This window comes from Phoenix dactylifera, chromosome 18 (genome assembly GCF_051530095.1).
Source record: "Phoenix dactylifera cultivar Ajwa chromosome 18, Ajwa_hap1_PhDact_Kaust_v1.1, whole genome shotgun sequence".
NCBI lineage: Eukaryota > Viridiplantae > Streptophyta > Magnoliopsida > Arecales > Arecaceae > Phoenix > Phoenix dactylifera.
In genome coordinates, this window is record NC_143207.1 from 20,026,326 (window position 1) to 20,043,481 (window position 17,156).

The 17,156-nt window shown below is 36.8% G+C and overlaps 1 protein-coding gene across 2 annotated transcripts; it reads left to right on the top strand.

The window, feature by feature from the left end:
- The first annotated feature begins 514 nt into the window (after window positions 1-514).
- Window positions 515-17,156, top strand: LOC103724114 (neurochondrin family protein). Of its 2 annotated transcripts, none has more exons than XM_089928359.1 (19): window positions 515-614; window positions 699-876; window positions 965-1,127; window positions 2,912-3,048; window positions 5,588-5,733; window positions 5,863-5,958; window positions 6,744-6,834; window positions 7,260-7,386; window positions 7,473-7,672; window positions 10,981-11,075; window positions 11,148-11,203; window positions 11,819-11,908; window positions 12,020-12,119; window positions 13,076-13,180; window positions 13,307-13,379; window positions 14,536-14,690; window positions 14,783-14,840; window positions 16,431-16,500; window positions 16,614-17,156. In XM_089928359.1, exons 1-19 carry the CDS (start codon window positions 594-596, stop codon window positions 16,618-16,620), a joined length of 1,968 nt encoding a protein of 655 aa, XP_089784485.1. In that variant the 5' UTR covers window positions 515-593; the 3' UTR covers window positions 16,621-17,156. The 2 variants fall into 2 exon arrangements, with proteins under 2 accessions (XP_089784485.1, XP_008813496.4); XM_008815274.6 differs by having other exon boundaries at window positions 5,630-5,733.

Sequence of the window (17,156 nt, forward strand, 5' to 3'; positions counted from 1 at the left end):
AGTTGGAACGGAGTGTTTGCTTCCAACCAAGTGGTTCCAGGTTCGAAACGTGCGGGCGTCGATTAAATTCGGAGACCGGATGCCCCATGCCTGGACACGGGGTCTGGAAGCGCTACTGGTCGGCTGGTAGCCTGGGTGGTGCCAGGTGTGACGTACTCACACGGAGGGTCGGGTCGGATAACTGAGCCGGCCCACGGGTGGGGAGGGTATGAGTAAAATAGGTCGGGGTGCCCAACACACGACTCGGTCTACCCGCATCGAACATTCTCCTGGCGGGGTGGGGGCCCAGTGGTCGGGGCTGCTACGCGGGGGTGGGCTTGTCCCTTCCTCCCTCCTTCTCCTCTTTTTTCAGCAAAAAAAAAAAAAAAAAAAAAAAAGAGATCGACCTTTATCATGAATAGGGAAAAATTCTTCGTTTTATTTTTATTTCAATCATAAAGGAGACATAATTCCATCTCCTACAAATACTTCCCGTTCACCATTCGGAGTCGGATCCGGATGTAAGAGATCCGATCCGTTCGTAGCCCGTCCTGCTCGCAAAAATCCTCACTTCTTGACCCCCAAAGCCCTCGTCCATTCGCAGTGCTACTGGGATGTCCTCCTCCGCTTCCATGGTGAATTCTTCCCTCCTCTCTTCGATTCTTCCTCCAAGAAAAGCTCTGATCTTTTTTTTTTTTCTTCCCCTTTTAATTCCTCAGGTGTCCGCTGGTCCCTCTCTGGACGACTGCTTGAAGCTTCTGAGAGGAGAGCGGGACGAGCAGAAGCTCGCCGGTCTCCTCCTCGCCACCAAGTTCTGTCAGGGGGACGACAACGCCTCCATTCTCGAGGTTTATCAAGCCGTCGGCCCTCGATTCCTCGACCGTCTTCTGCTCACTGGTAAATTTTCGCAAATCTTTTGTTTTTTCTCCGGACTTATATTTTTGATTTCTTCGAGTGACTCGTTGGTTTACGGATTCAATTAAAGGAATGGGCAAAGCAACCGGGGGTGTTAAGGGTGGCGAGGATCGGGAAGCTTATTTGCGGCTTGCTCTTACTGTTCTTGCGGGGTTTTGTCGGGTAACAGAGATTGCTTCATCAGAGGAAATGGTCTCTAAAGTTCCTCTTGTGGCGGAAATCGTATCAAAATCGTAAGTTTATTTGATCTCTTCTCTTGTCTCAGCGGGAAACTGATTATTTTGGAAAAAAAATTTCTGATCTTTGAGGATTTAGACCTGACTTCAGTGCTTAGATTTTGTTCGTAAATGTTGTGCTGTACAACTTGTAGTGCTAAACTGTATGTCAAGATGATTGCCCTAATGCAATCATCCTTGGCTGTTATTATGTTTAGAGTCAGTTATGCCACATTCTGGTGAGTAGTGACTTTCCACTTTTGTTTAGAATTTTTCAACCTTTTTCATAGTTCCACACCAATCTTTCTCTTTCTTTGTATGACTAGACTAGTAGACTATGTAATATGTAAGAACATATTTGCCTGATTCTATAAGGTGCAATTTTAAAAATAATTGTCATTAAGGTAGGCTTATATGATATGTTTATTCTATTTCTTGGAAGTTAAACGAATGCTTGACTTTATTATCAAATGCTGCATAACTTAAATGAATTTGTAAAAGAAAAGTGCAAGTTTGTTCGGGCAAGGAGCTTGCTTGAGCTTCTGTTAGCTCGTTCATATTCCTGACCACTTTTCTTCTAGAAAAAGCAAACATAGACTAGCCTTAATTTCTTTGTACTATGGTGTAGGCATGCGTCGAACAAATAAACATGCTTTTTAACAATTTATCTCTAGAAATATAGGACCATAAATCAGTATAGATATCTGTGCTGATTGATGTTTAACATGTGCATTGCATAATTTGAAGTAAAAACTGATCATACGGACTACCATTACATAGGTATATTTTTGCCCACGAAAAGAAGCTCAAATTTCGTCGTGGAAACTATAAAGAGGCATCAAATATTTTTACAATGTAATACATCATATGTTTTGCCTGCACTCTGCAACTATCATACAGAACTCGTATGATGGAAGTATTGCAAGAAGCTAAAGTAATGTGTTACTTGAAGCCTTTGGTCCCATACAGAAAATGGTTCTTTTATTTTTGCTGCCTCTGATTTACAAATCAGATTCTGCACACTTCAGTTACCTGGACACTTCATTTTTTGGTTTTTGAAAGTGTTGACACATTTGGACACTTGGACATGACATGAAATGTCTTGGCACTGCACCTTAAGGTATTCTGCTTACATTAGCAAGAAGTGTTAAACACTTGTCACCATGTTTTTTGGAGTACCGTGAAAAAGATTTTTAGTTTCATGTGTTGGACCTTAAAACAAAGTGGCAGAATGCTTTTAACACAAAGTTATCACATCTATTTATTAATTTAGGTGTCTTAACACAAGCAACATAAACTATGCCCAAAGAATTCTTAAACAACTTACCTCAAGAATCCTTGACATTATATGTTGATGATTTGCATGTGTAAATATATGTGTATTTATGTAAATATCTTTGTGTGTTAGGACCCAATGCTTAGACTTTTGGAGGCTGCTTTTTTATCTTGTGGGCACTTGGAAAACTGATTAACACTCAGTGAAAAGGAAAATCAATAAGGTGGTTATCCAAAACCATCTTAAATAGAAATTAGGCTATTCCAAACAGTGAGATTAAGTGGACACAAACTTGTACGACTATGTACACTTCAAGATTCACCAGTACATGCTAGTATGTGACTATATGAGCTTAGATGGAAGGCATATGATAATCTATATGTTCTGTCAAAAGTATCAAACCCAGTTTTCCCCCTTAGCAATTTAACTTGAATTTATATTTTGCTACCATAATTCTAGTCTTTATTTAATTATACTTCTTCTGCTTATTACTTTGTATGGAAACTTGTTTTGGCTTTTTATCCAGGTCAGACCCATCAATTTTTGAGGAATGCTATGAATATCTATTGTTGGTTGCAACAGCTTCAGAAAACAGTATCACAAAATTTTATGAGCCTAGAGTAATGGACATGCTAGCTCCACATATCTCTACTTTGACTGATGGTATTTACCAAAACTTATGTTTTCCTTTCTTATTTTTTGTCGTTGGGGTGAAAGGGCCTTGCGAAGTTCATATCATAGTGTTTTCGCTGCTGAGTTAAACATTATCATGGTCAAGTGAAAGTAATAATTAACTTATACAAAGATGTACGTGCTGGAGAGAAATATTCTCTAAATGTAAGTCTTTATACATTGACTGTCTTAGTTCTGTCTTGTACAAAGCAAAGCATTATGAAACTCAAGTTCTCTATTATAAAACTCCCTTTAGTTCTGCTGAGTTAAACATAATCATGGTTAAATGAAAGTGATAATTAACTTATACAAAGATATACGTGGTGGAGAGAAATATTCTCTAAAAGTAAGTCTTTATACAGTGACTGTCCTAGTTCTGTCTTGTACAAAGCAAAACATCATGAAATTCAAGTTCTCTATTATAAAACTCCCTTTATTTACTTTCACATATTTCATTGCTTCTTCTAGTACATTTTCATAATTTTTTTTTGGTTCTTGATAATTGATAGAATGCTAAAGCAAGTGTTGCATTGATAGAGGGTTTGGGACGTTCCTATGTGATCTTGGTTTGTAGAGGCTAAACATAGCTGCATAATTAGAGATTATGCAACCTGAGTTGATCAATTTTTTTTCTTGGTTTTTTTTTTTTTTTTGAGAAGCAACTTGTACCAATCATGTGCTGATAGTTTACCGTGTTTGTTTTATTGCAACACTTTGATTTGTTATATTGGATACAACCTCATTGACAAAACAGTTCGCTTAATAAATTCTTATTTAATTACTCCTCAACATTTGCAATTTTTTCTCAAATTTTCTGACTTGATAGACAACTTGATTTTAAGAATTTTTGGTGACTTGTGCTAATAATTTTCTGCAAATATTCAGATGACAACTTTAAAGCTTGGCTGAATGTTGTTTATCCATCAAGACATTTATATTATTCTTTAATTTTTAACATTTTCCAACTTTTTCCTTATCAATTTTTGGATCTTAAAGTTTTGATGATAGAAAGGGCTATTGTGCCGGAATTGGTTGCCTGGTGGCACGGGTCGGTACGCTCCCGTGCCGTTCTGTGCCGGGCCCGTATCACCATAGTAGGGAGGGTGGGAGAAAGAAAAAGAGAAAGAGAGAAGAGGAGGGAGAGAGGAGGGTGGTAGAGGCCGGCAAAGCCCCTCTGGGGCTCTTGTTTCGAATGAAACAGGGGAACTGTAAGTGGAGTCCCTCCTCCGCCTCCTCTACAGGGCCGACCTCCTCGGCACGGCTCGTCGGCCCTCTACAGGCCAGTCTCCACCTTCTTCTCTTTTCCTTTCTTTCCCTCTCCCTCCCTCCTCTGCTCTCTCTCTTTTTCTCTCTTTCGTTCTCCTTCTCCCGCTCCATCGCCGATTTTTTATTTTGGTTGCCGGAACTGTCCCGATCTGCCACTGGTACGGCTCGGTATGCCTCGTACTGGGTGGTTCAGGACAGTTCCGCCGACCATGGCTGATAGTAAACTAATCATGACCATAAATTTATTTTTTGGATGGCAATGAAATTGAAATTAGATTCATTAAGTTTTCTATAAGGTAGATATGCTAGCATATGCAGTCAAACATTTTGTTTTAGTTGTTGTAGTTGCAAATGTTGGTTGGTGGTTAATCTAGCATTGATTTCATGGATATTATGACTGTAATGCATAATTTTGGCTCCATTTCATTGCCTTCCTACCAAGATCTGAGGTCGAAATGCTCTCCGCACATTTCTTATATTTTGGAAACAAGGGATTTCTGTTGCTTTATTTGTTCCTGATTTTTGTCTTATTTGGTGGGTTATGCACTTAAAACGATGATCTCAAGAAGACAGTGAGGCAATAATGAAAATCATATTAATTGCATTGTGGAACTTTTTAATTGGTATCTGTTATGTCCATTGATTAAGTTTGCTTGGCATAGGGGTGGAAAAGATCAAACTACTGGAATTGTTGAACCAATCACTATATTGAATACAGTAATCTGGAGATGAAGTTATTAATGTGGATCATATGAAGTGAGGTCACACTTGTTTAACAGTTCTGTTTAATGTTTTTTGCGCATAACTGCTATGACATTAGTGCAGTATATAGGTTAAAGAAACTTGTTGCTTATAGAATTGAAAGTTTGAAAGTGTTGTTTAATGGTTTTATGTAGTGATATTGTCCATTCTAACTCAAAATGCTTATGCATTTGTCAGCTCATGTTTTATGAGAGGGCTTATTTCCTATTTGACTATTGCCATTCATAATGGATATTTATTTCTAAAACTTGCAAATAGTTGTTAAATGAGGGCAAAGATGCTATACTTGATTGGTTTTAGTCAACTGTGGGTCCAACTATGGTTGACCATGGTTATATGGTTCCATGATAGTTCCAAATACTAAGTTTTAAGTTGCATGCAAATTTAGTCTGTAACATCAGAACTAGGTGCTAGAAACTAATCTGTTCTTTGTGCTTTCCTTGTTGCTCGAACGGTGGGTAGCCCTACTTGACCTAATGCTCCTCTTTTATATACCATACAGTGAGTAACGTTGCATTTCTTAAATTTTTTTTTATTTCCGAAGGTTCTCGGTCTTTGGAGCTTGCCATGCGACTGCTGCAGTTGGTTGTCAATAAGCTATCTGTGGACATGTTGAATACTGAAAACCTAACAGGCATCTCATGCATGGTACGCATGATCATATGTAAAAATTCTTTTTATCTGCTTAATTTTTTGAATGATCTTTAATTCTGTTGTTTCTTATCAAATATATATAAAAATCTATATCTGTAGTTGACAATTTATTTTGTGATTCAGGTGGCTTCTATTGCCAAACAATTTGCTGTCCTGCAAAATGCTTTCAAATTTGATGCGTTGCACCTACTCACTACTCTTTTGTCCTCAAATAACACTGTATGTTGATTTGCAAGTGATCTTTTTGGATATAATTTACAGATTATACATTTGGAATTCATACTTCTGCTGTGTACGACAAGCCATATTCTGTTTTCTAGTTCTGTGATAATTCACTTTCTTTTTTACCTGGGAAGTTTAACATCTAGCTATTCAGATCTGATAAGTTTTGCACGTTACATGCAACTGTGAAAATTTTGGAGTGTTTCAATAAGTAGTGCACTTTGTTGCATCTAGTGATTTGTATTTCTCATTTTGCTTTGGTGTAGAAGAATTAAAAAGTTGAGGAAAATAGAAAAATGAAGATCATGTATTGCATCATTCTGGCCTTTACTATTGCAATGTGAGTCATGTTGCTAATTTGGTTCTGTTATAGGATAATGGAAAACAAAATCACAGAAAATCAAAGATATTTTCCATTTGGTGTGAACTTCTATTTCGGATATTATGCATTTGATTTGATCTGACTGGATCGAAGGACCATCTGTCTATCTGTAAACGTATTTGTTTTAAATGTTATTGTTGTTTTAATCAAGTGAGAGGCCTAAATCTAACTGCAAGCTGCTGCTACTTGTCAGTTGTCTTCTGACATAGGAAGACTTCCTTTCTTGTTCATAATTTTCTCCTTGAAACATATTACTAGGGTACCTTGCCTTAATGTTTCATTTCAACACAACCGCGTTGCTATATTTTGTCATCCATCTACTATCAACTCAGTTATCTCGCATATCTAGTGCTGTCATATGATTGTCTAATTGTATTGCATTGGGTTGTTGTTTATGAAGCTACTTCATGGTGCTCTAAGGTCGACGGAAAGCAAAATTTGGGCAGCTCAAATACGTATTGGTATTATGACGGTCCTTCAAAACCGTGTTGGTATGTTACATGCCTAGCCCAAGTTCCATGTTTGGAATGAAACTTAATTAGCAGAGGAACAACTATTCTTTTTTTTTTTTAAGCACAGAGATAACCATTCATTTGACATTATATATTATTGGGGGTCCAGTCTTTTTTATACTGTCATATAAAACTGTTCTTTCCATCAATGGAGGTGTTAATTTTTTTTACTGCAACAAAATGTAATTTGTAATTCTTATATATGGTATTACTTATCTAAAGAAGGTTGTATGGGTCATTTGAATGTTCTGCTGAAAACTTTAAGAAGAAAAAATTCCAAAATAGAAGACCATAGGTCTAGTGAGCAATGATTTCTTTAACAAAACATATGAAATAGAAATTGATTGTCATTTTTGCAAAAAGGGTGCATTGTTGGTCACTTGATATTATTTTCTAATGTGTAGTGTCTGCTGAAAAGCTTCAGGCGCTTCTTCTGGCTGAGTCCATGATGTCTATAGTTGGTGAAAACTGGCTGCTGGAATGCAGTAAATTGAATGAAAATGGTGACCAGGATCCTTTGCCAGTTGACAAGTAAACACTACTTATGGTTTCTTGAGCAGACCTTTTGCACTGGTTATTTAATTACTTCATATTTTATTATTTTATCTTGTTTATAGGTTTTTGTTACTTGTACTTGAGTCTTCACGGATTGAAGTCGCTGTTCTTCTCAATGAACTTGCCTACTTGAAATATGAAGCTTCTAAAAGTTCTTCAAATACTGCTGAAACCATTGTCCAGAAGCAGAGAAATCTGGCTATATCATTTTCATTGATAGAGAAGATCATTAAACTAATTTCAAATATTTGTGGGGCAGAAGGTATATTTTATAAATATTTTTTAGCAAGCTTGTTGTCCATATTGTGGCTTTATATTGTTATTGTCAAAAGCAAAATTATGTTCTGTAAATTGGGGTTTGTCGGTGACATAAACCCTGTAGTTCAATTGGTCAATTATGGCTTACCACATGCCTTATACCTTATTAGTAGTTTCTCTTAATGCGCAGGCTCATGACAGATATGTGTTTGTGTGTCCTTGTATAAAAGCACCTTTATATTGAAAAGGTTCCAGTTATCTGGTGTAGTAGTCAAAGCATTTCTCATGTTTCATCATGTAACTAGTACAAATGATTTTAATTAGGCCATGTATTATCCAGTTTTGGGTAAAATATTGCAATTTATTTCATGAAAACATAAATTTCTTTATGTTTCTTTAAAGGAGAGTAAGTTTAACACAGTGATGTGTTAAGTAAAGAAGATTTACATGAACATAGTTTGCATGTATTCTTCATTCACACCCATTGTCTTAATCATAGATATATTTTAACTAGCATTCTCTTCGGCATGACAATACTTTAACTAGCAATACTCTTTAATTATGTGTTCACAGTTCTGTAGTTTATCTTTTCCTGACTTGTGACTAGCAAGGTAAATGCAGTTGCAGTCTGACATTGACATTTACATGTTGTTAGATGGTGTTTTTGTATCAGATTCCTCAAGCTAATGATATACAAATCTTGCAATGTACTCTCATACTTCCACAGGCACCAGTTTGTTATGAGTTATAGTTTCACCAAGCAATATGATGATATATACGTAACTTTTTATTTTTTAAAAAATTATCTTCTTTTTGTTTAATCTTGTTTGATAGTTTTAGCACATAACTCCAGAGCTAAAGACTCAAAGGTCCCAAAACAACACAAATGTGCTCTCATACTTCCACAGGCATTAGCTTGTCATCTGTTTTATTTTTACCAAAAAATATGATGATATATATTAAATTTTTAAATATTTTCAAAGATCTCTTTTTTTTTTTTGTATTTAATCTTTCTTGATAGTTTTAGTGCATAACACAAAGCTAAATAGTCAAGGATCCCAAATTGTACAATATATTATGAATGATGTCTCCCATATTTTTCTTGACTTCCAATGCCTAAACTCAGTCTAGTTGAGGTTGACTGGAACAAAGTTATGAACATTAAATGTAATTCCAACTATATATGGTATGTTGGTTGAGTGGGTGATAGAGTGCTCGCAGGGGTATGCTTGCTTTTCAGATTTTGGTAAGTAGACTATAAGTCATAGAAAGGTAAAATAAAACTAGTATATCTAATGCATTTGTACGTGCATGTGTTATGGATGGGTGGTTGCTTGCATCAATGCGAGTTATCATAAGTTATGCTTTAGCACTTGATTTTAACAAACAACGAAAAGTTTATCCTCATATGTTATGAGGGTTCATTGGGTTGACGAACCGTTGACCACTTGGGTGATATATAGGCCTTAGAAACCTAGGTAATTGTAACTTGGATCATCATATGCATGAAATGCCGTACCGCCCTGTACTGCTTGATACGGGGTGTATCATACCGTACGTGGTAGGAATTGGTACAAAACTCAAGTTTAGGTTGGTACATGTCTTGTACCGAGGTGTATCGAGGTGTACCAAAGCATACCAATTCGTATCGAGATAAAAAGTAAGAAAAATGGTTAGAGGGTTGGTTCGGTATGGGTGCATATCGTACAATACCGGCATGTACTATACCAAACCGATAAGGTATCCGTACAATATCCGATATTGAGATTGTAGACCTTGATCGTATGGTCATATAGATCCTTATCCATTTTAAATTATATATATTCAACAAATGTAAACATGCGATCATATATAACTATAACTATAACTATATATATCATGGTTTGTCGTACCGGTCCGTACCGGCCGGTATGGGCCGATCCATACCGGCCGGTATGGGCCGGTCCGTACCGGCCGGCCTGGGACCGGTACCGGATCAGCGTAGAATCCAGTACTGATAGTTTATTGTTGGAGAACCGGTACGGACCAGTACGGAGCCGGTACGGACCGGTTCGGGCCGCCACCGGTACGCCGGACCTTGATATATATATATATATATATGCATGTTAAAAGGTGTCCCAGTGCATGAGGCTCCCGCCATTCTAGGGTCTAAGGAGGGTTAGGTGTACGCGACCTTACTCTTGCATGCCGAAAGGCTGTTTCCATGTTCCAAGCTCAAATAGAGCAACCTTATTATTGCGCCAAGGCTCACCCTTAGTATAAAAAATGTTCAAGATATGTATACATGTTATTACACATAAATATGTATATGCATATGAATATATATACACAAGCGCGCATAAGTGTGTATAAACTATACGGTATCCTGTTGCAGTTTCATCATATACGATTCATGGATGCTAATGAAAATAGTTAAATTCAAGTGTTAAAGAAGGGACCATAAAACATTTTTCATTGAAAACCTGGACCTGGTTGCCAGATTTTATCAAGAAAAGTGACTAAGAAATCTCGGTAATGTCTATCACTTGAGCTAATACAATCATGATACATGTTATTGCTTCTGTTATGCTATATAGTTTGGTAAAATCTTTGTAAACTTCTGTATATCTTCAAATTATTGCTGATTGGTTATGTTCATTGGATATGCCTTAAGGCATATATTAAGATGTTAATCTATGGAAACAGTCCAAAAATCTAATAAAATTAATCGACTGGTTTAATCAAAAAATAATTAAACAACTGAAAGTAGGTTAGGTCCATTGCATAGTTTCTCTTGGCTTGATGACTATTCTTGCAGGGGTTCGCAAAGAAAGAAGGTACTACTGCTCCAAAATGTATAGTAGATACTAGACAACCCTAACATTTGTGTTATTTACTTGATAAGCACAATAGCAATACTATGATAGATCCTAAGTTAGAAATGAGAATTGATAGATAGTTTGTGTAAGGTGCAATTTTGATTCCGTAAACCTTTCATGCCATATGGAGGTTGCACAACATAATGCTTTCATATGTCCAATGAATGTGGTTAAGCATAGATGATGAACATTCCATTGATGCACAACTGTGTCTGTTTGGGAGGGAAACACAAGAAACAGCTTCAAAAATATGTCTGGAAAATATGTGTCTGAGACTCTGAGTAGTTCCTGTAATCATTCTATCCCTCTGTGCTCATTTTCTGGTAGATTTTACTCTTAGCCATGTTCACATGATATATGTATTAAAAATTGTTTTTTTTTTTTTTTTGATTCAGTTGAATTCTTTGGTGAATATTTTTCCTAGAATTCTTAGAAGTTGTACAATTTTTTTCAGGTCACCCTATCATCAATGAAAGGACCTTGACGAAGGCGATTGCTGGACTCAATGAGACAATAAATTTAGTACTTGATTTTTTACAAGATTCCAAGGTAATTATTTTGACCTTGCTAGACATTTTTAACATTATATTATAAGTTCTTAAATTGGTTGTTCCATTGTAGGATCACGGACAGAGAAAAGGAGATGATCTTTTAGCTGCAGTACGAATAATTGGAAGGTGCGATAGACTTGCTATGTGATCCACTAATTCCATCTTGCAGCTTAAACATTTGGACTGTTCAACTAGATATGTATATTTCTAGTCGCTTCAGTTTCAGCTTCTTGCATGAATAAAATAATCATTACAAAATTTTCTCCTTATGTCTATTCTGCTGTTGGTCAGAGGCATCATTATCTTCCTGTGAGCACTATAGTTTAAGCAATCATAAACAGAATGCATGTTAAACATACAATTTCCACTTTATAGCAATATCCAGGTAAGGCTAGTAGAGTTTGTTTTCTTGAAAATGCATGCAATAGTTCAAACTTCAAACCCTATTCCGAAATGCTCCATTGTTGCCATTTGGTTACAGCTGCTTTATTTGTGCATACTGATTTCTGTGTTGTGATCATTCTGTTTTGATCTTATTTTGGTTGGGGTGTTTTTTTTCCCCTTTACTGATCTGTGCTTATGTGACCATGTTTAATCCTACATTGCACCAGACATTTAATATATTGTGGACTGTTTCTTCAATGGAATTGGATATTAAGTTCCTTTATGTATTAATCTCTGTCACAATAGGCGATCTTTAGAATTGTGAAATAGGTTTCCTGATCATCATATCCATTCCAGTTATCTTGCAGAAACACCCTTGGCATGCAAGGAAAAGACTCGGGATCTCTTAGGATATATTCTCTCAATTGAAGGTGAAAATGAATCAAGGTTTCTCACACAGTCTCTGACTATAATGTGGTTGAGCAATGGCTAACATTTTTCTTTCCCTATTAAGTAATTCAATGCTGATGGTTCCTTTGCATTACTACTAAATAACAGCCCCTTTTACTCCATCTGCTTCTTGCTTCCAATGTTGTGTCAAATAACCATGGAGGTTGATGGATGCAAGGCCTTGGCTTCATTTGAAGGACATATTGCTGTAAGCTTGTCTATGCATATTTTTATTGATAATATTTGAAATTTTATTTTTCTCTGTAAACCGACCTTGTATGAGCCAAGACAATATGCAAGTAACCTTTGTTATATTTTAGTTTCTCTGTTCTTTTTGTATTTTGTTATGTCGTTACTGCAAGCTGGCTTGGTTGTGATTTGTGAACTTATTGATAAAGTTATTTGTTTGTACAGATGATATTCTGGTTATATATGAATCATTCTGTGAGGATTGCTATCTTCTTAGCAAATGCTTTGTTCTTACCCTTTGAGCTGCCAGGAATGCTTGTTGTTATCAATGTAGGATTTGGTGGCAAGGACTGTGATTATCATTATACAATTTCTACCCTCTGTTTTATTTTTATGTGATGTTCAATGGTCTGTGCTCTGTAAAATGTATACCTTGTCAGAGTTTTCTGCAGAGTGCAGACAATATTGAGCTTGTATAAGCAAAAACGTCTTGCAAATATTATATGTTTGCACTAACATGTCATTCATAATATCCATTCACAAATAAGTGCCTGAATATGCAATAAAGATTATCATTCAGTTACTAAACATGAACTTAAAAAACGAGCATGATATTATAGGTTTGTAGAATTGGGTATATGGGTTCCCTTATGGTTGTCTAATATTATATAAGAAAAAAATGCATATATGGTGTGTTATATTTCTTTATAGTGCAGTAGGTAATATCATTCAAATATCTTGCTGTAACTTCATGTACCCATACAATGGTAATGCATAGTATATTGTATATGTTCTTTAAAGCTAGCCATATTTTTATATTGATTTATTAGTAAAAGCTCTACAGATTGTGATACTAATATCTAATCCATTTATATGCCTACCATTATAGACCTAGAGAAATGCATGGCATCATAGAATATAATTCATTAATATAAGCATTTGTGAAGAAAACAAGTACTGATTCTGGCTTAGCAGGTGGTAGAATGCCTTGTGAAAATGATTGGAAGATATGGAACGATGGTGGAGGATAATGGTCCAATATTCCTGGCATGTGATACAATCCTGAACTTTCTACTTAACGTAAGTTGTATCACTCTGTCAAACAGTTCTGATTTTTATCCGGGGGTTTGTAATAATTCCAATGTCACATATGCTCTGTTATAATTTATAACAAAGGATTTTTTTTTTTTTTTTTTTTTGATGCAGAGAAATGAACTTCAGGTTAAACTGGAGGGTTCTCAATTCATCCATCTGTTAAAAGCATTAGCCTTGTGGACTGGTACTTTCTCCTCATTCCTCGTTTCTGGCTTCACAAGACCAGTGGTACCAAAAATTAGTTAGAAATGAGAAGTTGCTCGAGTGCTGCATTGCTTTGTCAAACCATTCTTTAGAAGCAAAGATACAAACCTTAATGTACAAGCATTATATTTCATCCATATGGTTAGGTTTACAAATCAAAGTATGATTCCTAATGCTTATGAAGATAATGAGATCAGCTCTTAACTAGAAGTTAATGCTATGCTTAAAATTGTAGTGAAACTTCAATATAGGTTTGGGCCAGAGAACTAAGGCTAGTTGATGAACTGGAAACTTACTCAATTGGTTAAGTTGTTTAATCCCCAAACAACTAGGGATCCATCCTTGAGCTTTACCCTAAACTTGTAGAAAGTAATAATGAATAGAGAAGCTGAGGACTCAGAAGTAAAAATAGAAGCATATGCATCAACATATCAAGCCACATTCACCTATATGATGTTAGCTTTGTGATTCTACATTGCCTTTCCATCATATTATTACATCTGATGTATCTGGAGATTTCCATCTCCTCGTTGATGTCGCTTGTAATCATCAGTTTGAGCCACATCTTAGATTGTTATGACCTTTGTTTCTTGAATGTCTAGTTGAATGAGTTTGTTGGCCATCATTTGTAATCATTTTTGTGACCAATAAACCTTCTCATCCATTAGAAACTGTTGCCAATCACAATGTAGTGTAATCTTCTGTATGCGCTGAAGATATATTGAAGTAATTCTTAAAGAAAGTCTGGACAGGAAAACATGCTGCCATGGATCCCTGATGTGTGCTATGTTGGTATTTACTAGGGGAATAAGAAAATACACTTGCTCCATTTGTGCTTATGTGAATATTTTAACAACACTAGTATGTTGACTGGCTTTCTTCTAATAATTTAGTTATCAATGTAACTGTTGTAACTATGTCTTTAAAATTGTTACAAGTAGCCTTGTTTAAATGATGCAATACTTGATTATATTTAAACAAGCAGTTACTAAGAAGATTTCTGCTTTTGATGTTGAAAAATGCATATGCTTGCAAGTTGGCTTAAATTTGGAACTTGGATTTACTTTCTTCGTTTTTTCCTCTTCAACACACATTATACACTAACAATATTTTTATCCTTCCAAACATAACCACAGAGAGTAGCAATGATCCATTCATTGACATGATGGCTTCAAGCATCTGCGCTTTGGTATTTGACTTAACATCAGAGGAATCTCTTTTAAACAGTCCCGGATTTGACAGAAGTAGCATCGATATTTTATCTCGGCTCCTTGTAAGATGTTTGAATGAGGTTGTTCTTATTCCTTTGCTAATTTTTTATTTTACATCTTGATGTTTAGCCAGTGTTCACAGCTGCTTACTTATTCTACTTAATGCAATCAGGGGGAGACAAGCAACAATGCAGAGGACCAAGTAGACCTCCATCAGATAATTACTGCAGGTTCAAAGAAACTGCTGTCTTTGCCTATTAGCTGGATTTCTTTTTAAAAATTACAAATCTTTATTTTCTGTTATATCTAGGGTTGGAGGCCAGCCAATCTAGGACTGAGCAAATCCAAAATTTTCAATTAGCTTGTCCCCAAACAATATAAAATCAGGCCCATAGGCCACCCATCTCTGACCCTGGTTACTGTAGAGCCTTTATTATCAGACTCAAAACATTGAACTAGGTTTTAACTGGGTTGATGGGAGATACCACTTTCTCTTGATTTTTCTTGTCATCCAATGAGATATGAATTTTCTTGTGGTACTTATCTATTCCATTGTAAGAATTCATTACTACTGTTGGTAGTTAAAAATATCTTGGGAAATTAGCAGGCACCTGGTTGCAACCAATTGTTGGGTTTTTTCAGTTTTTCAGTTAAATAAATTTTAACTGAAGTCAACCTGCATTCTTGTATGAATTGATGGTTGCCTTGTGACACGTGCTCCTACCATCTATGTACCCCTTTCAATTGACCCATGGTGACCACTGTCACTCTGTTTCTGCTCTCTTTCGTCCTCTCCCACCTTTCTCTCCCTCTGATCCCGCTTCCTTCTTCCACGTGCAATTTTGCTGCTCGATCAATCTGCCATTGCTGCCAATGTGCTTGGATGGGGCACTGATGTTCTGCTGATCTGCTTAACTATGGCACTGATTTGTTGCTAGTCTGCTGCACCACTATGTTAAAGTTTAAACTATCATTCTATGGCTGCGAGTGTACTCCACTGCTCTATTGATCCATTGTTGCTGCACCACCAGTGTTCTGGTCCACCACTGTGTTATTCTTACTTGGCATTTGCATATCGACCTCACCAACAAACTCCTGTTGGGCTGCATTCTTTTCCCCTAAAATCAGCCTCGTCTCTCCTCTCTCCTCCCTCTGCCTCTAGCAGAACCTTCTGGTAAAGTTGGCGTTTCTGATCTCAAACTCTCTCAAAACTGGTCAGTAGCACCTGCAGGGGCAAGGAATGGCCGGTTTTGGATCCCATTCCATGACTTTCTTTCTCCATCCCATCCTCTCATTCGACGCCTAAGCCCTCCTCTGCCACTATATCCGGACAGCAGCAACTATCCATCAGCACTGCTCCTGCCTGCATCTGTGCGCAGTGTGCACTTGTGCACACATTATGACCCTTCTCCACAGGACACAGGTTGTGAGATGGAGATGAACATGGTTCTCTCCTAACAGCAAAATACCCCTTGACTTCCACATATTTGCATTATTGCCCTGGATGCCTAACCTAACATCAACACCAAAAATAACCGGCCTTGCTTTGCCCATACTGCCGTCTATTTTGTATTGGACAACCAGTATTATGATCCTAGAAGGATGTATAGGACTCGAGGAGTGCATATGTGGCTGATGGAGAATTTTGGTCATTCCTTCACTAACATAGCCTTCATTATCTGACTCAAAATGTTGATCTTGGTGCAGACTGGGTTTGATGGAGAATACTGCATTGAATGGGTTTTGCTTGTAATCCTTTGGGATATTAGTTCAAATAATATAATTGTATTTCAGTTTTTTTTTTCTTTGTTCACTTGCAGGGTACCATCGGTGGGCTGATCGGTTCCCACATGTTAGAAATACTTTTGAGCATGTGAAGAACACTCGAAGGTTTTGATATGTTTTCACTTTGAGAGACGTCAATTTGGCTGTTCAGAGGAGAGGAGGATAAATTTGATAGCCACTCTTTCACCCTATTGTTCTGGTAAATGTACTTTTTTCAGATGTTGATGCAGTAGATTGTGCATGGCTCTGGTCATTTCCCGAGGCTTCAGTGGGGTTCCAATGTCTCCTGATGGCACTTTAACAGCAATGAGAAAGCCATGTTTGTCGGCGGCCCGTGCCTGCTTGTTTGAGGTTGTCATTGTATTCTATATATTGAGGTTGACTGCCATCAATTATCTTTTACATTGTACTTCAACATCTAAACGCAAATTATGTAGCACAAAAGCCAAACATACGCCGCTGAAGATGAAGTCATATCTGCTGAAAATTGCTTTTGTGGACTGGTGGATCTGTGGCAGTAGCTGTAACAATTGCAGCTTGATTAATAACTATGGTTTATAATGACCTTGCATATACAAAAAAAAAGAGGATGAGGCTTGGCCAGGCTGGCTGAGGTATCAAACTTGTACCAACTTTTGCCAAAAATCGTGGTGTAATATAGCTCTTAGAAGATATTCTTATGAATAAGGAAATTCACAGCCTTTGTTTAAGTAGCAATGATTATTGAATATCATGCAGGATGAACGTAACAGTTGCTTGTA